Raw genomic sequence first — 20,256 nt, 5'->3', positions numbered from 1 at the left:
ATTTAATCTTATATCACCCACATGCTCAAGCAATGTACATAATGTGCATGTCTTAATAAGAGCGATAAGCATTGGAACTGCCAACTTTGCTAGGCAATTTTGCATATGCAAGTTCTAGTTGCGAACGATATATTTCATCCCATTAACATTATCTTCAAGCTTGATAATAGCACAACCCAATGCCTTCCCGTGTAAAATCTCTTTTTATATTTCAACATGTAAATTAGTCAAATTCCAATGGGTTCTTGTCCATGACACAATCTGATAGATAATCAAGTTTCTTATTTTCATTTCCAATTATATATGGTTTATCACATTATTATATCCTCGCATGAAATTTTTCTTTCTTTTCTTTTTTATTAGTTTGAGGTTATTTTCTATTAAAATAATATTTATGAAAATTTAACAGATTTCAGACACATTATGGTTACTCATCTTGGAAGCAGAAGCATATAGATAAGCACCCTATTTTATATTTCTTAGTATTTGCAATTCTTAATTTATCATAGATTACCATGCAACCCATTTCTTTCTCTTAACTTGTTACCATGCACAATGTTATATAATAGGTTCCTATCCAACTAAAAGAGAAAATCACTGCACTCATTCTAGGTGTTTTATGGGTTTTGATGTATTGAGGTGATTTGAAGATGAGGTAGCCCAATTGACAATTGTAGACTTGGGTTATAATGACAAGAACATTACTGAAACACTATACTATCAACTCATCCAAGCTTTCAATCTAAATTAATTGTTATCCGTTGCATGGATCCTTTTATGCCACTCGAATCTATCTACGACCATGTACCCATGTCTCCATCTCCTCTAACAGCCATGTCGTTCCTCACAAATTTTACCTGCGACAAATTTACATTCTAACCTTCTCTTCAATATAACAGTCATGTACAAAAAATATTACAAACGTCAAATAATTTAACGTTCACATAAATCGAAAGCCCCTTGCACTGCACTACCAACAAGCTAGTTTATACACTTTCTCTCTCTCTCTCTCTCTCTCTCTGAGCAAGCTAGATTGCACTGCCTACAAGCTATCACTTAATCCTAGAGCATGTAGTATATGAAATCTGATTTATTTATTCGAACCAGCAAAGCTGCACCTTGGCTCGAGAAGCAAACCCTGAGCCTCCTGAGCTTCATTATGCATTATTGATCGAGTTGCTTTTATTCACACCTTGTAGGTCCATAGGAGAGTTTGTGATACTACCAACTGAACCAAGCGTCTGAGAGCTCAATTGTGGGCTAGCTGGACAAGCATCTGGATTACCAGCACTAATTGCATGGATTGCCCCAGAGCTCAATTGTTGTGGGCTCATCGGTGTTCGTTGGTTCATTTGCTGAGGGCTAGTTTGCTGTTGCTGAGCTTGTTGGTTCAATTGTGGAATTCCCATGGTCGATGGTGAGCCCACTTGTGAAGGTGATACAACAGCATGTAGTGGTGAATTGGTATCTTGCTGCTGCTGTAGCTGCTGTTGCTGCAATTGCTGTTGATATTGCGGTTGCTGCTGCTGTTGCAATTGGTGTTGGTGCTGCTGCTGCTGCTGCTGCTGCAACTGATGTTGTTGCTGTAATTGTTGTTGTTGTTGTTGCTGCTGTTGTTGTGGGTTCATGTAAAGATTTATCCCTGGCATCAATTTCGGTGGACCCATAGGCCCCATTCCAGCCCGTTGCATTGCGCTCATGTTAGCCCTGTTTAGACTCTGACCAAGCATTGAAAGACCAGCAGAGCCTGGATGTATCTGTCTGGCTCCTGAAATCCCAGCTATGCTTGACTGAGAGCCCCCTAAACTGTTCACTCTATTTTGTGCCAGTCGAAATTTTGATGCCACGATAGCAGCTTGTTGTTGACTCAATCCAGATCGAAGTTGCTGGCTTATTGCATTGGTAATATTTGAAGCCTGGCTAAGATTCACTGTGTTCTGTCCCACATTGCATATACCAGAAATAGGTGCCATTGGTGCTGACATTCCAGTTCCCCCTACTCCCCTTGCAGCTCCCATGCCCATGGCACTGCCAAGGGCTCCAAGACCAACCATGTTATTGCTCATGTTTCCCATACCCACAGCTGTTCCAATTCCCATCATCATTTTCCTCTGCATTGGTGGCTGCTGTTGTTGCTGCTGTTGCTGCTGTAACAGCTGAAGTTGCTTGTTAACCATGTGATTGCCCAACTGCATATTGGAATTCTGTCCGAGTGCTGTCAAGTGCGAAAGTGGATTTGTTGCAAGCATCAAAGGTGACCTCTGGTACTGGGGATGCTGCTGTTGAATCAAGGAATGTTGGTTTTGTTGTTGTTGTTGCTGCTGCTGCTGCTGCTGTTGTAGTTGTTGTTGTTGTGGTTGCTGCTGCTGATGATGAAGCGATGGTTGTGGGTCCAGCTGTTGTGACCTCTGGGGCATTGAAACCCCGGAAAACAGTCCTTGAGACATCTGTAAGGCCTGGGGGTTCCCAGGAGGCAGCATCCTTGCATTCGATAAAAGATTCTGCGATGAGTTTAGAGATGCATTACTGCTGATATTCGGCTTTACATCTTCAGTTGGTTGTTGGCCAGAAACTGCTTCTGCATATTGCTGCTCAGCTACTGAATTATGAGGAACTCCAGCAGCATCTGATTGACTGGCTGAGCCAAGATTCATGCGAGTTGGTCTTCCTTGGACTTGGTCATCCAACAAAACATATCCTTCATGGCGGTTCATCTGCATCAGCAGATAACATTACTGAATTGGATATTTAAAAAAAAATAAAAAAAATAAAAAAATAAAAAAAAACAGAAATTTTTATTTCTGATTTCAAAAATTCAAAAAATTTCTTAAGACTTACAAGCGAACAAAGCTGTGCTGCAAGCAAATCTGCGTAGTGCTGTCACATGAATTAGGTAAATATATCAGAGAAACAGAAGACACAGAGTTGCAAGGATAGGCAGCATAAAAATGATAGTTGACATAGAAACTAATGCTTCTGAAAAACTTTCCAGCTTATCAAACCATATCAGTCATCGACTGTCCAATCAACAAACCCCCTCATATCAGTAGCAAGTGGGCTGAGGATATAGCCAGATGAAAACAACTTTCTTAAATAACCACTGCAATTTGATTGATGATGTCCATAAGAAATGATCTATCACATGGTGAAAGACAGTTGTGGCCACTGCTCCCATCCTTTACAAGACATAACATAGGCAATTGAATTGATGATGTCCATAAGAAATGATCTATCACATGGTGAAAGACAGTTGTGGTCACTGCTCCCATCCTTTACAAGACATAACATAGGCAATTGAAAGGATGCATGATATCAAAACAAGTGCGGTGGAGACGAAAATTTAGTGACAAATGGCAGAAAAGTTTGGAAATATTCAGTTTCAGAAAGATAGCATGCAGGAAATTCGAGGAGAAGCACCAGTAGGATGATTTGAAGGACCATAAGAAGACTAGTACAGAGTTGAAAGTGCTAAAAACGAGAATAAAAAACCACAAAGAAATAGATCTATTTTAGTAAGTAATACATTTAAAAATTCCAAAGTATAATTGGGGGAGATGGCTTTTAACAGGGTGAAATATCTGAGAATCATCTGCTTTGATACCCCCCAAATAACTGAGAACAGCCAGTGTTAACCAATTCAACAGGTAGATCCTTCTTAGACTGCCAAAAATAGAATTCGTGCAGAACTTACCGTATTGGGCAATGTAGGAAGATAATCCTGAACAGCCAGAAATTCACCATCTTCTATTTCTCCATAATGCATTGCGACTGTACCATCATATGGCTTCTCTGACATAGTCATCTTAGTTCTTGCCCTACAAGAAACACCATTTTCTGCAAAAGCAAAAGTGGAACTTAAGGAAAATGAGAAAACCATCAAGACAAAACAAAGGATCAGATATCTTAACAACCAAATAAAACAAACCTTGAGGCTGCATAAATTTTAAGACTCTAATTTTGCAGATATTCATGCTGCCACCAGCAAGTGACTTAGATAATGACTTTGTACTCGCATCATCTTTGGGATCCTCATCATTGGAAGCATTAGAAAGATAGGTGGACAGAGGATGAGTGGAATATGGGTTTGGCTTCCTGATGGGGTAATTATCGACCTTATTCTTTTTGCAGTTTAGTTGATGCCTGAATCAGATATCCATAAAACTTGTATAAGAACAGGATGGATTTAAGTTTGCTGCCGATGAATGTTTGTGAAAGATTATAGGATGTGGAAAATTTATACATCCTGAAACTTCTGCATTGTATAAAACATGCAGGCTGCAAATCTTAAAACAAAAATAAAAAATACGAAGAAAAAAAATGCAGGCCATGAATAATTTTTCATCAACCATCTCAGCAAGGAACAAATAATCCTTGGAGTCAAGACCAAAGGGAAGGGGGGGTGGGGTATAGAGAAATAACTACTTAAAATCACAAAGCAACGCTTAAAATTCTATGATTTTAGGTCAATGAATCAGAATACCTCATTGTCACCATTACTATCTTTGAGAGTCTTTCGAACAAGGTTTGATCGGCCAAAGGTGGCGTTCCAACTGAAGGGCTGTTTGCATTTAATGGAACACTCACATTACTAACACTAGCTGGGGATCCAACTCCATTCATTACTGGGGTCTTGGGGAGGGAATTTGATCTCCTCTTTGCAGCAACTTGGGCCTGGTGTTGCCGTTGAATGGAATCATTAGCACTGGAAGTCAAAGATGGGGTCCCACCAACAGAAGGAACTGAGGGGTTTGCTGCCTTCTCCTTTTGTGATGCTCCATGTGCAGTTGCAACTGCTCCAAAGTGGGGTCCAACTGAACCACTAGAAAATTCCCCTGATTTTGATGATAATGGAGATTGAGCCAAAGCCCCAGTAGAAAACCGGGGACTTTGCACTGATTTCCTCTTCTGGAGCTGGTCCTCCTTTCTTGCATCTTTCTCCATATGCTGACCAAGATTATTCCAGGGTGTCTGAGAGAAATTCGATCTCATGAATGCATGCTGTGGTAATCTTTGCTGCCGAGATTGCTGTGGGTCCAGATGGCTTGTTTCTGTTTCCACCATCTGCATATCATTTTTTATGCGGTTGAGCTCTGGCCCATCTAATTTGTCCATCTCGAACTGCTCTTCCTTAGCACCATAACGTGTACGCTGCTGTCCTGCAGCAAAAGGCAATGCCCCAGCATCCTGACTCAGAGCCCCTTCAAACACCTGCGGGGAGAACTTTTGAATCCCAGTATTTGCAAACGGAATTCCCCTTGCCATTGCTTGCTGCTGTAACAGTGTATTTTTCCAATTTATCTCTGAACCATGGAGGCCTTCTAGCCCTATTTGCTGCTGTTGCATTCCATCAAGACCCACTGGTGCAGGCCTTGCTCTCTTGTTAAAGTTGGACAAGGGTGACATTTGCCCATCTTGATTCTCCCTCTTTCCAAGAACAGAGGCACTTGAATTCACATTGTCAGCATATGAGATCATGATGTCCTGCCCAGCAGGGGAAGCCCCTGATGTGGTAACAGGCCCCGAACCAGGATCCTGCATACTTCTGGGGGTCCCAACCCCTATTTGATACCTTGCTTGATGGGAAACTAGAGGTAGTGCTGGAACAGAGGCATCTGGTACAAAGCTCTTGGGTCTTAAGGCTAACATGTTTGTTGAGCTAAGAGTTTGTGCGGTAAGATTCTCATGTACATGTTGTGGCATCCCATTGCCTGAAATGATTCCTGAATCTCCTAACCTACAGTTAGAGCTTTCTGGTACTCTATCTATGCAAACTTTCTTCCCGTGTGTCTTAATACTAGAAGTAACAGTAACTTCAGGCATCTGCCTGAATCTCTTTCTCCTGAGACTGGAAAGAGCCAAATCAAGCTGCAAATGAAGTTCAACATAGTTAAGACATATACAATCATCCTCCAACAAGGAACATTAAATCTATCTGAAAGTGTATTACCTTTGTGGAAACTGGGTTATTACAAAGCCTATCTAACTTAGGCGTAGGATCTAGATGAAGCCGTGGTTGCAAGGCTTTCAATATACGGGACTCTACTTCCTGTAGTCAAGTGAATATAAACATCTCACTTCAGTTACCCAATACATGACAGAAATTTAGTAGCCAGGGATGAGGGGAGTCGATCATACTTACCATCAGATCACCGTAAGTCCAAGAATTATCTGATGTCAACGGAATATCCTTCACCACATTCTCCAGTGACATTTTAAGGCATACTTTACTAACAACAGGGGAAACATTAGTTGACGGATCACCAGCCCCTTGGTCAAAAGCTTTCCGATAATCCCGCACCTGGAAAAAATCTCAGCAATGCCAGTTTTAGGAATCCTAAACATAAATGGCAGTATGTAATCATAACCTTAAGTTAGAAGTATGAATAGCTAAAACAGAAAAAGTTAGATGTTTACAACTGCTGGTCTCTCTCACACACAGAGACCAAAATGATGTGTCTGCAAAGTGCAAGGCTGGGAATAATAGAAGAGGTGGATAGTCTTTTCGTGATAGGAAAACTCCATGTGCACTAACATAATGGTGGTTAAATTAGTGCATGCATAGGAGGCATTCCATTTGTTGTACTCTTCTTTCTTTCTTTCTTTTAATAAAAATAAATAAAATAAAACTTATTTTGGGCTAAGGCGGAGGGATTTTTACAATAATAATATCGAGAAAGTTTGTTATTGGTTCAATGGTATGGGGAGTATACCTAAAAAATATAGAATTCCACTAATAATATTGTTAAATTATCATTTATACCAAAAGCTTAAGCTAATAGAAAAAAAATAAATTTAATCATTTAATCAATACTTTAACACTCCCCCTCACGTGTGGGCTCAAACTACATTTTAATAGGTAATGCCTAACACGTGGAATATTTAATTGAGATGAAAGGCAAATGAAGGAAACAAGGTTCAAACTCAAGGCCTCTGTTTTGATATCATGTTAAATTACAACTCATCTCAAAAGCTTAAGCTGATAGGAAGAGATAAATTTAATCACTTAATCAATACTTTAACAAATACTGTTGTGTTCAACCGTGATTAATAATTAGGAAGCAGTATAATTAGAAATAAACTCAGCCAGCTTCAATAGTGATTTCATGCTTCATGCACATATGCATTATGTGTTAGGAATGATACACTAAACAAATGAAGTTAGTGCCCTAAACTCCAATTAATTCATAAGAAGCTTTAATTTAAATTAAATAAAATTGCTTATTTACTGATATGTTTAATAAACATTGAGTACATATTTACATGCTTTTACTTTATGATTATTATTTATCGAATGCACGTAAATGGTCCTTAGATTGCATTGAATATGGTCCATAGTGGGAGTAATGAGATTATCACATAGATGCTAGACTATAAACCTAGCAGTCTACAACTTAATGTTCGCAGTCAATAATGGAACTAGCATTCCACTTGATAAGACTATAATATATCAATCATGATGATTTATCTTGATCATGTGAAGTGGTGACTTTGGATTGATGTGTTGGTGCGGAATCTATGCACTATACGGACCACCGGAGTTGTCATTCCTTTAAAACACTGTCAAAAGGAATGATTTTTTTTTTTTTTTGGTCAAACTCCAAGACTTCTTACAACATTGATTCTAAATCCCGAGAGGATCGCAGACTCAAATGTAAAGTGGTGATCACTTTGATGCTTTTAGGAGTGTGACCTTTTGCGGTCACAATTCCAGTGCGTTGGGTGATCACATGTAGCATTGTGTGAAAAATCTATTTTCAATAATGAATCCAAGTCCTTTGACTAGATCAAAGAAACACGAAATTTCCCTCTGAGATAGATTTAATAGATTAATTATTCTCAATCTCTTGCCAGATCATTTTAGTAAGAGTTACTAAAATATTTATTTACTTGATAAAATGATATTTCACAAGTGAGAATAATGATATGATTAAATTGGGTACTCAAAGAAAAGTAGTAGTGAATTAAAGTAACGGTCTAATTGACTTTAATTCGACTACAGAATATTTCACGGATAAATCAAATGTTAACAATAATTATTGTCTAAGGGATTTGATTAATTCAAAAGTATTAACTAGAGTTCAATTCCAATTATTTTGTGGCATTAATTGTAATTAAAAATAACTTGTGACAAGTCATAAGATGGCAAGTGTCACAGACCTATTGGCGCTTGTAAATATTTTTTCCTTTGGGTCCCTCTTCAAGCTAATATAATTTGATCATAATCACAGGCTTTTATTTATTTATTCGGGCCATCTTTTAATTAAAACATGGATTAGTGTGAAACAGTTGTTTGGGCTTGTGTAAGGCATAGTATGACAGAAGAGAGAAGGAACTGGGCTTGGGGTAAAACTCAAAAGGCCCAATGGAGCATGAGGGCACATAGGCTAGGGTCAAGACCCTAGCCCTGGGTGCCTATTAGGAGGCTAGGCTTCATCCCTATGGCCGTTCCCCTCTAGGAGTGGGAATCTGTTTTCCTACCTCTCTAAGTTTCCCGCTCTCTCTCTTTTCTCTCCTCTCTGCCTAGCGACGGCGCGTGTGAGCGTGTCAAGCTAGGTCCCTCCTTCGTTCTTCCTTCCAGTCACTCGGGTTTGTGTTCGTGTTTCTCCCTCTGATCGTAGTGCTTGGGGATGGCGACCGCTTCAGATGTGGTGATATCCTAATATGCTTTCTCTGTGGGTATGGAGAGCCGTTTCTTTGTGGAGGCTAAATCGTTCCGCTTCTCGGTGGTGGAAGGGACTTCTGATCTTCAATAGGAGGAGAAGAGGAAAGGGTTCTCTTGGTATGCTGTTTTGGGGTTGAGTTGCTCCGCTTGGCTGTTGTCGATGGTGGAAGAAGTTTTGGGGAATCTACTTATCAAAAAAAAAATAAGTTTTGGGGAATCCTAAGATCGAGGACTTCGTCAAATATTTTAGGGAGGAAACTAAGGCGACCATCTTACGAAGAGGGAAGAATAAGTCCGGTAGGTTCTTGGTGGTAGAGGTTTACGCCGCGGGAGGCCGGATAGGGTTGATTATGTTTCCTGAAGGACGTGATGGGCGGGGCTGGAGCCGTGTTTCTGGAGAGCTGAGCAAAGTTGTGGCTTTTCTTGGAGCTTTGGATGGTTCTCCACCTTCTGTTGGTATTCCGGCAGGTGTTAAGTTGGGTTTGGGTACTGGCTTTCAGACGTACGTGGAGGTGGCACGCTTGTCAGCTTCCGTTTCTACTTTAGGGCGTCGTTCTCAGGGTCAGTCTTCGGGTTCTGGAGATACGGCTAAGGTTGTTGTCGATAGGCCGGCGGTGGTTAGGTGCGGGTTGGAGGCGCTGTCACCAGAAGATCGCATCGCCATGGAAAAGCAAGTGTGTGGTCCTATGGGTAAAGACCGTCGAGTTGTTGAGAAGCCTAGTTCTCGAGTGTGTGTCTGTGACTCGGCTTGCGTGTCTAGGGATGCCGCTGTTGAGGGTGACATTTCACTGCTGAAGGATGGAGTGTCTGCTCTTTCTGGCGTGCTCGGGAAGTTTATGAAGTTAATTGTGATCTGTCTTGTCCGGTAGATCCAGCTCTTTCTCCGATTTCTGCCTCTTCTTGTCTGATTCCTGGTTGTACTGACAGTGAGACGCCAGTTAAGAAGGTTGCAGATTCTCCGGAGCCCCCAGTGAAGCTGGGTCTTAAGAAGGGGTTTCTCAACCATTGTCCGAAGGTGCCAGTTTCTCCCACCTTGCCTCGGAAGGCAAACGTTTTAGGGATGGTTGGCCCTTCCTCCCCTTCAAGAGGCTGCCAATCTCGAAATTGGCCGGTTGGATTTGATCATAACGGGGAGGTTGTAGTTTGGGAGGACGTCAATGATTTTTGGGATGGTTTGCCCTTGGATTGGGATATGGATGGTAATTTTGAGGAGGAGGCTTTGGCTATTCAGGATGCCATGGAAGAGGAATTTCTGCGTGAGAAGATAGCACGCCAGAAATCGAAGGGAAAGAGGGAGTTGCTGAATTTGCAAAGTTCTGTTAACTATGGTGTTGCTTTAGACTCCTCTAGGCGCAGGAAAGGACAGGGCCAAGTTGTAGAGTAGTGTTCTTTAGAGGGCTTTTGGGTTGTCTCTAGGTTTCTTTTGTGGGTTGTTTTGAGTTTTTTTTCGGGTTCTAGGGTTTTCCTTTTGGGGTTTTTGGTGGGTTTCGGCTTGGTCCTCTTGGGGTTTTTTTCTTTTTTTGTGCTGGCTTTGGCTGCTCGTGTATACCCCCGGTGTACTTAGGGGCGCCTTACGCTTTTTAATAAACTTACTTACTTATCAAAAAAAAAAAAGTTTCCCAACTCTATAAATAATGAAGCATATGAGAGAGTTATTTGCTAATTCACTCACAATTAAGTTGAACATTGAGTACTCTCTCAATATATAAGGGGATTGATTTATCATCCTCTTGTAAGAGCCCACACTCTTTGGTCATCTTTAGTCATTAAAGAGAAGACTCTTAGGTATGATAATCCTTGCCATAGTCGTGTTATTCAAGGAGTAACAAAAGAATTTCAGTTTGCTCAAGAAATTCCCTGGTGGCCGAATTTCAAGCAAGTGTTCTTACTTGTTCTTGTTATTTTAATTCTTGTATTGCGTGATCTTTCAATAATTTTTGTAAAGTTCTGATCCCTATGATTATTCCCCTGTGCATGATTGTGAGGCACATAAATCCCAACATTATGTACACATGTATGTTTGCTTACATATACAGATATTAGCATTCATATAATTTTTTTAAGTAATCTATTAGTTTATCATTAAATTTGATGAGCCAAACCATTCATAATATAGGTCTGAAAAAAGAAAATTTCAGTAGTAAGATCACTCACCTCACATACAAGTGTCCCATTAACAAACTTGCAGGGTATATCATCTAGAATATCGCCAGGAAACCGGCCAGATTCAATTGCCTCCAAATTCATTCACAAATAGAGAGGGAAATAAATTAGAGTGAGAAAATCCCATAGCAAGTAGAAACAAAATTGTAAGGAAATTTAGACAGTAGTTATAATGCTCAGGGCAAGGATATTCCATTTAAAAGTGCATTAGACCCTTTACAAACAATAATCAAAATAAACCAACTAGAAATTTACCGAGAAGAGAGTTTCAGACGTCCTATCATATGGATGTAACAATTTTGGAACATCTTGAAGTGCCTGATTTGCAGTCTCATTCTGAACCATCATAAAGTATATAGACTTAGAAAGAAATATTTAAGAAGATACAAGGCGTCTCTTTTTCTGTTCAATTTATTTTCTTCAATTTGCATCATAATATTTTTTTCAACAAACCTCTGTGGGTTTTCCAATGGAATATCCATCTGTGAAGAGGTTCAAAGTGAAGGAAACTTCATTCTCTGTCAAAACAAGGGAAACTCAAAACTGTCAGAATCCAAACATGACTAGATATGGCCAACAAGCCCACTGTGCCTCTAACCTGCAGATAGAAGAAGTCCTTCAGAAGACATGGATGATGCAGGCCCCCCTGTAACATCTTCACCTCCTTCAACAGGACCACCCTATATCATAAACAAGGTTTGGCAATCCAAACTATCATACAAGGAAGATAGAATATGTAACATAAATATTAGATTAAACCCACTCCCCATTATACCAATTCAAGGGCTCGCAATCAAATCATAAACAAGAGCTTTGCTCATTGCAATATTCGGGAAAAAAATCATGTTCTTCGAGAAAGAAGAAACATCAACTATCCATTTCAATTGATGAGAGAACAAGGTAAAAATTTTAGATTTCGAATTTTAATATTCCTGTTCAGGTAGTTGTGTTAACCAAATAGGCTTTTTATGTTCTCAGGTACACAATTATGCAAAGTACAAACATCAATTTTATCACAAAAAAATTCTTACATTTTTCAGAAACGAAATGTAGCAGAAAAAGAAGATCACGCTGCCAAAACAAAGAAACTACATTTTCACAAGCTTTTGCTTGTTAGTTTCAACATACCATCTAATTTAAGTCTCTCGACGTAGTATCAGAAATTAATTAAAACCAGTTGAGATTTTCAAAAGGTGATTGTCAATTGAAGGTTCAATCTTCACAGCAATCCTCCAACCACCCAAAAAAAAAAAAAAAAAAAAAAAAAAAAAAAAAAAAAAAAAAAAAAAAAACCTAATCAAAACAAAACCACTAGCTTTAGCAACTGAGCAAAATCTTCTTTAAATAAATACCCATTTTACTAAAAAAGATATCATGTTTCATTGCCTCTTGAGAAACTAAGGGGGGAATACAAAACAAAGTAAAACAAAATGTTTGATCCGATGTTTTTACATCATCTGCTTCGAACTTCCAAATAAAAAAGTGAAAATTTCACCTCAATCAAGGAAATTAATTATTTAAAAATGAGATAAATAAAGAAATAATTCCAAAGGGGGGAAAAAAACCCTAATTAGTAGCAATAAGCTTAACTGAGAGTCAAAGCATCCCAGTTAATTAGATAAGCGAAGCACGGAATCAATGCTTTATTAAGTTACATAAGAAAATGTCAGAAATCAAAATATAACAAATCCAAATCCAAAATCTCGCACTCTTCATTATCCCCATCTGAGAACACGCAAACAAAAAATAAAATAAAAATAAAAATAAAACCACTCAAGCGAGCTCAATACTACCTATTATACCTATACATACATATATACCCCAAAATTCTCTGCCTTTTGACACAAAACGAAGCTGGAATCCAAGACCCAGAATTTTTTTTGGATGAATTAAGACCCAGAATTCCGTTTCCAATAACGCAGTAATTAATCAAACGATCGAATCAATTCGCGTAATTTTACCTGGAGCTTCCTTGAGCTCTCCTTGGAGTTCTCCGACACGTCGTCTACTACGTTGACGTCAGGCTGAAACAGAGGCTTCGGCCGGAACCTCGTGCCGGTCCTTGAGACCTTGAAGGAGACCCCCATAGGGGAAGGGTTCTGAGAAATTGAGGTCTTAGGGTGGTGTTTGGATCTAGGAAAGTAGAGGAGAATAAAAGAAGAGAAGGATGGAAAGTTCGGAAAGTATTTGGGGAAAAACAAAAACCCCAAGAGGAATGAGTATTTTATTCGTTACGTTTTTTTCGTAAAGTAAAGGATTTTTTTTTTTAATGAATAAAGTCTAGGATTGTTTTTTTTTTTTTTTTTTTTTTTTTTTGAACAAAATAAAGTCTAGGATTGTTAACAGAAAATAAGAAGATGAGAGAGACTCGCGGGGAACGCTTCTGTCTACCTTCGAACCAAAACCCCAAAGAGTTTTGTTGTGAAATTACACTTAACCCTTTGATTGTAAATTTTATTTTTTTGAACCCTATGATTGTAAATGAATAAAGCTAGTCGGGCGTTCATTCGATGTCGGTTTGGTTAAGTTCGACTTGAGCTCCACCCGATTATTAAACGAGTTGTTCGTGAACACGAAACTATATTCGATTATTAAACGATTTATACTTGATGTGGCATTTTTAAAGCAAAAATATATTAATAATAAATAAAATCACTCACAATAGAATGACTCCTTGTAGGATAAGGCTATAGAGAGACTATTGAACCTCGAGGATTACAGGTGTATTGTTATCATGTTTATGAAGATTAAAATAGCTAAAGAAAATATTTGTTGATTTTGTTTTTGACTAAAGTGCATAACATAAAAGATAATTGAAATATAAGAGAGAGAGAGAATGAGTAAAGTATTGACTTCACTGCTATCCACACATCAATGGTTAATCATATTTAATCAAATAAATTCATTCTATGCATGTTATAAATAAACAAAAAATTACCTTATTAAATAATAAATATAATCCATCATCGGTTGGCACGGACAATCCACCTAACCACTAAGATGCGGTACGACTCGTCTTCCCTAAGTATGGATTAGCTACGTCTATAATAGGATACATACAATCAATGGAATAGTATAACTTATCTTCGGATAACATGGTCGTCTACCTAAATTCACTAAACTATAGTGTAGTACGATCCATTTTTCCTAGACATGGCCTATCTAATTCTCTTAATCATATGTCAATTAAACCCGTTGTATAAATCATTCTCATAGTCACAGAAAATAAGAATGATTTGAGTTCAATAAAGGTGAAAAGCTTTCAAAGACAAGAGAAGAATTTTACCAATATTGATTATGAATTGAAAAACAATTGCATTTAAAATAAGAAAAGCAATATTAAATTGTAGCGATTCTCATAATCATACAACCAACATGCATAAACTAAAATTCTCTAAATTAAGATACAATCAAACCATTGTGCTTGGATTAGGCTACATCAATACCCTATAAAGGGTTTTAGCCGCTCATGACCCTGCTGCAATGGTCTCTTGCCATGGTTACTTCTCTTCAACTCTCCAAGCCTTCAAGAAGTATTTTACTGAATTTGCTCTAGGTAGCAGTGTGTCTTTCTTCAATATTTAAATGTCTATTTATAGGGATTAAGGGAGGCCTAGAAGCCATACGAATCATAGAAAAATCATAAATAAGTCCCTTAGTCAGAGTAGGAGAAGGACAACATTTTTTCCTTTTCTGAATTCCCAATCCAAGGTGAAAAAGGATTGCTGCCGCATCTGTCACCTTGTCATGGGTGGCCTGATTGTGTACCCTTGACACCCTGATCTCAAGCTCAGCATGTCGTGGGCTCGCGTTCAGCATACCGTGGCAGATTTTCAGGATTTCGCTTTGAAGCTTAAAAAGTGATGGATTTGCTCATATTTTTCCTTAGACACTTGAGAATGCCTAAAACACAAAAAGAACACATAACATTATATTACAATAAAATTAAGGGCCTAACATATGCGAGTTAAGGGGCTTGAATATACAATATTCAACACTTATCACACCCTCAAACTCACATATTGCTAATCCCTTAGCAATACCAAAACAAAAAATAAACTGAAAAACAACAAGATAAATCCTTCTTTCGTAAGATATACGATTGCATTTTAGCGTACGCAACAAGCCTTTTAAATCCGTATGACTCCCTAGAAAACGAATGAAGCCTTGTGAGAGTTTGCCAAAAATGCTACCCACAAACATTATGTAAATCATGTTATCCATAATATTGAAGTATCACAAAAATAATGATTCTCATTCATTAGCAATCTTAACAAGATAAACTCCATCTTCAAATCATTTAAGAATTCCAAAGTCTACACATTTACCAATGACTGATTGAGGCATCACAAGTCCAAATTGGTGTAAAGTGAACTAACACACAATTTATGAGCCTTTAAATTAATTCCAATGTGCATGATTCAATACTTTAAAATTCATTGGGATCCCCATTAGATGAAACAACCAAGGTATAATGACCCATATATCGAGTGTTAGGCCAATGACTCCTAAACCATTCGGTTTTAGGACACTCGGTGTAAAACACCCCAAAGACTTACTAACTCGAGCCAAAAAGGCCACGAAGCTAAACTTAGCTATATTATCAATCAATCCAATTTTTTCATCTTTTGACGTGAAAACTCAATGCTTAATGAGGCAAGAGGTCCAGTTACTCAGTGAAAAAAAAAAAAACTCAATTCTTTTCTCTCTTATTTATTTATTTATTTTTATCATGCCAATGTTATTTATCCAATAATTCACCTACTTTTTTCTAAGATATTTAAAACAGACACTATTGATTTGTCATATCATACCTCACAACCATGTGCTAATGTGCTTGTGGTAGATTCAAAGTGAAACATGTGAATTCTCCTATGCCAAAGGTAACTGCCAAGATTTAGATTCTCTAATGAAATGATCATGTGTTCAAAATTTTAAGCTCGCTAATGAAGTACTAATCATAGTTAAAGTTCAACCAAATTTTTAGAAATAACATGATCAGGCATTTATAAAAAATTGAAATTGACTTCTAAAATAAATACAAGTGTGTGCGCACAATGTGTTAACAAAATAATGCGAAAAATAAATAACACAAGATTTTTGTTAACAAAGTGGAAACTCAAGATGAGAAAAATCACTCCGGGGCAGCCAAACCCAGGATATCCACTATTCAGAAGACAAGACTAGATACAAGAGAGTAACACTCACATACCCCTGATGCAGTGGTCGTACCTTGCTCTCTAACGTGTAACCCAACACGAATGCCTCCCAACCAGGTCTCCTACCTGAAGGGGTCTTCAATGGAATCATTTACCTTAGGGCAAACCCCTAAGATAGACTTCAATTTAAGCACAGCAACATCACACATTACAATGGCTCTAGAGAGAACAAAACAGCTCAATAACCTCACAAAATAACTCTCTAAGCTCTAGTGAAATTCAATACTGAATTCTTTCAGTTCTCAATGCCCAGGGGCTTCTATTTATAGGCTAAGGGTTCAAATGGGCGACTGCTTTGATAAATACAGGCGCCGTCCGGACGATGGACATGGGCCGTCCGGATGGTTGCACATTCGCTGCAAGTAATTTCCTTACTAAGGCTTCGCGTGTCCGGACTAGGAGGATGGCCATCCGGACGGTTGATCTTCTACACGCAATTTCCATACCTGTTGAACGCACGTCCGGACCATGGCAGACTGGCGTCCGAACGATTGAGTTTGAATTGCGAACTTGCCTTAAGGAGTAGCGCGTCCAGATGGGAAACCATGTCGTCCGGACGGTTGCAGCAATCTTCCCATATTTGATTTTGGAAAGAAAATCTGAAGCTTGATCGATCACTGAGAGTCGTCCGCACGGGCTGCTGAATCTTCCGGACGGATGCAAGCGGGAACAAAAGCTTCTCGATACAGAGGAGGGTCCGGACGGAAATCCACGCCGTCCGGACGGATGATGCTTTGGTTTGTCAGGCGTCCCGACGGTATGGCACGTCGTCCGGACGGCTGGAACTATGGACAGATGAGCGTTCAGACAGGATGACAGGTCGTCCGGATGGCTGGCAGGGAACTGATTTTTCTTGACTTGCAAACAGTGCAGAATCTCTGGAACCCTTCTGAATAGTGGAATCCCTGTTGAAAAGCATCTTTACATACAAGTGATTTTGTCCAATCAAAATGAGACCAATTACAAACTAACAAACTCCCCATTTGTACATTCTGGGACAAAAATCATTTGACTGGTTTGAAAATACATTCCCGGTCCAAAAATAAAAATTACTCCCCCTTTTTGTCACAAAGGGACAAAGGGTAAAATAGAGAAATGAAAACCAATCAACAAAAATTACTCCCCCTAACGGTCTCAGAAGGACCAGGGTAAACAGAGTAATACTAGTTCAAGAGTTTAACAAACATAGCAGAAAATAAACCAAATGTCTCAAACACACACAAAAAAAAAGACAACTAAACAAAAGGAAAGTCAAGCATCCTCTGCCATAGGAGCAGTCCTAGGCACATCATCCTCATCGTCACTGCTGGCAGGATGATGGAACTTGAGACACTCCCTGAGGTCCAGCTGGTTCTACTCTACACGCAGGTTGATGGAGTGCACCTCCTGCTGCATAGTAGTGATGGACTGCTGCATGGAGGACATAAGGAGCTGCATGGTACTCATCCTTCCCTGAATGGCAGCCAGGGCTCCATTATCTGAGAATAATTGACTTCCGGCTCAGAAGGCGGGATGGTCTGAGAGGAGGAAGCCATATCCGGAAAGCGTACAGGCATGGCAGTAGGCACATCGTCATCAGAATCAGTTCTCCGCAGCTGTGCATTGGACTTCATCAAAGTCTGCTTGCCGATAGGATTCTGAATCATCTTCGGCTCTCCAACAATACTGATGCCGGACTGAAGAATAATCTGTGTAAGTAGACAACCGAAGGGTAGACCGGTATTGCTCTCATCGCGGGCCTCCAGAATAACACCCAAAATAGGCTTGCACAGGCAGAAAGACAAGTGAAGATGGATGGCATAAACAAATTGGGCCTTATTTAGAATCAGGTCACTGCGCCTGACAATTGGCCATAGGTTGTGCTGAACAATCTTGGCCAACATGCAATGGGCGAGGGATAAGGCACCAATCCTGATGGTGGTAGCGCGCTCCTCACCCGGGGGAACAGCGTGGAAGAACTCTCGGAGATCGTCCATAGAGGGAGGAATGACTACCTCATTATATGGACTGTCAGATAGCTGGAGGATAGGAACACCAATGAAGTGACTGATGATCTGGGGATCAACAGTGATGATATGTCCAGCAACGGTGGACTGAAGCACCAACCCGCGGTCGTCGTCCTGCACCACCTCTAGATTTGCATAAAAGAGTCTGAACAGCCTGGTATAGACAACACAGGCACAACTATGAAGGTATCCCCAGTGGTATGTCTGGATGATGTCGTGGATACTATCCAGAGGCGCCACCATAATGTCTAATCAGACCACATTTCTTTCAGTAATGACTGTGCGATCCATAATTTTGGCTCTGAGAGCCGTTCTGTCTCCCTCTGTCCTCTAGCGGACTCTGCGCTGTGGACTACCTGCTGACATGGTTCTGTAAAAGAGACCAACAAGATTTGCCAAGACAAATAATCCAAAAGTATTATTGTTAGGTCACAAAAATTTGAGCATTATAACAGCAGTAAAAAGGACTTTTTCACAACTATAAACAGAAATTATCACATTGTAGTCCTAAAAATATCACCACAGCAGATATATGCATCTTATGATCAAAAACATTCCTAAAAGACAGTAATATTCTAACAGTTTAAAAAAACTGAAGAGAAAAAGACTGGAAAAATACCTGGAATGTGAGAATAATGCGCAAAAAGACAAGAAGGAGCAAGATAAGTCCAAAAGCTCACAAGGAATTACTAACAAGATTCCAAAAAGAGAGATTTTGGTGGGGTAGAGTAAAATTGCGGTGACCAGCTATATATAGGGTATGTGGGGTCTCTGTCCGGAAGGTGTATTAATGCCGTTTGGATGCGCTGCATTGGAAATAAGCGGACAGGTCCCACGTGTTCGGACGAGTATCCTTACCGTCCGGCCGTTTGGTGCCGCGAGCGTCCGGACGAAATTTGAACCGTCTGGACGTCAAGAGCGACCGTCCGGACGCTTTACACTGAAAAACAGAAAACTGAAGAAAAATTTGCAGAATTTAATTTTTCTCAAGTTAGTTTAGAACACGCATGTATAATCCACTGATAACACAATCAGAGAGCATCTCAAAACTAAGCAGAGATATAAAAGAGAGTTGAGAATTCAATCAGCACAAATATTTTCCTGGACACAGAAAATTTAAATAGACAACTCAACTCATGCAATGCATGCGTGTGTGAAGACTTAACCCACAAGGTATGACTTTCAATGACATGACAGATAGCAACCAGATTTTCTAGACAAGAGACAAAATCAGTGACAGATTAGTCAAAAGTCAAACCTTATAACTTACTAGGGCCTAGCCACCCTTATCTGATACACTTCTCCTAAGATACAGCACACAAATGTTTTACTTGTACCATGAAGGACAAGGAAAATTTTTACTTGCACGTAAAGGGCAAGGCATATTGCAAATTCAGCACATAAGCAGTAAATATACAATTAGAGCGCAGGATTCATAAGATTTACTGCTTGATTCTTACGGTGCTACAACCTAGAGAGAATGCCAGAGTTTTTAGGTTCTAGGTTTAACTAGCATGTGGTCAATTTGGCCATCTTATCAAAGACCTCTTCTCTTATCCAAAAATTCTATAAACAAAAAGTCAGAGAAGGAAAGATGTACCTTTAGAGGAGTCATGGATAGTGCACATTTTTCATCGCATGAGGAAAGAAGCTATCCTACTTTTGCATATACAGGAAAACACTTGGCAAATTATAGTCATAAACTCTCAATTATATCTAAGCAAAGTAAATTAATACCCAAAGAATTGAGATATCAGGAGAAAATACATGCAATTATCTGATATGCCAAGAGAAAAAAAAATATCCTAAAAATTCTCCCCAGTTTTTTTTTTATTATTAAAACATGCAATATGGAAATGACATCATAAGCAATGCAAGATCAAACCTGATGATGCCAATACAGAAAAACAGTCGCTCGACCTGCTTTTTCTATCTTCCCCAACAAGTACCTGCACAGTTCTCTCAAGAGAAATAGGGGGTAAAAACACAACTGGTTCATAGATTGCATACAAAATATAGCAAGAAGATAAGCAATCAAACCTGATGCCATAGGATTAGGAACCAAATTCTAGGCATGAACACCCGAACCTGCTAGGTGCATATGTTCCCCCTCATTGGGTGACTGTCCTTCTTAACCCAAGCCTGCCTTCCTGAGGGTGGTTGCTGGCAGGACATCATCCACTCCATCATGCTCTGCATCCAGATA

General features: G+C 39.3%; 1 protein-coding gene across 1 annotated transcript; it reads right to left on the bottom strand.

Moving 5' to 3' along the window:
• Positions 1–867: 867 nt before the first annotated feature.
• On the bottom strand, positions 868–13,042 carry LOC133864849 (protein PHYTOCHROME-DEPENDENT LATE-FLOWERING). The gene is made up of 12 exons (XM_062301279.1): positions 12,787–13,042; positions 11,424–11,505; positions 11,279–11,343; positions 11,081–11,161; positions 10,817–10,897; positions 6,140–6,298; positions 5,948–6,046; positions 4,481–5,865; positions 3,926–4,140; positions 3,692–3,834; positions 2,839–2,877; positions 868–2,714 (listed from the first exon to the last, which is right to left on the bottom strand). Exons 1-12 carry the CDS (start codon positions 12,910–12,912, stop codon positions 1,158–1,160), a joined length of 4,032 nt encoding a protein of 1,343 aa, XP_062157263.1. The 5' UTR covers positions 12,913–13,042; the 3' UTR covers positions 868–1,157.
• Between the last annotated feature and the right edge of the window lie 7,214 nt (positions 13,043–20,256).

The sequence above is a fragment of the Alnus glutinosa genome, chromosome 3 (genome assembly GCF_958979055.1).
Source record: "Alnus glutinosa chromosome 3, dhAlnGlut1.1, whole genome shotgun sequence".
Classification (NCBI taxonomy): domain Eukaryota; kingdom Viridiplantae; phylum Streptophyta; class Magnoliopsida; order Fagales; family Betulaceae; genus Alnus; species Alnus glutinosa.
Note: the sequence above shows the minus strand (reverse complement) of the source record. Positions and strands in the feature narration are given on the sequence as shown.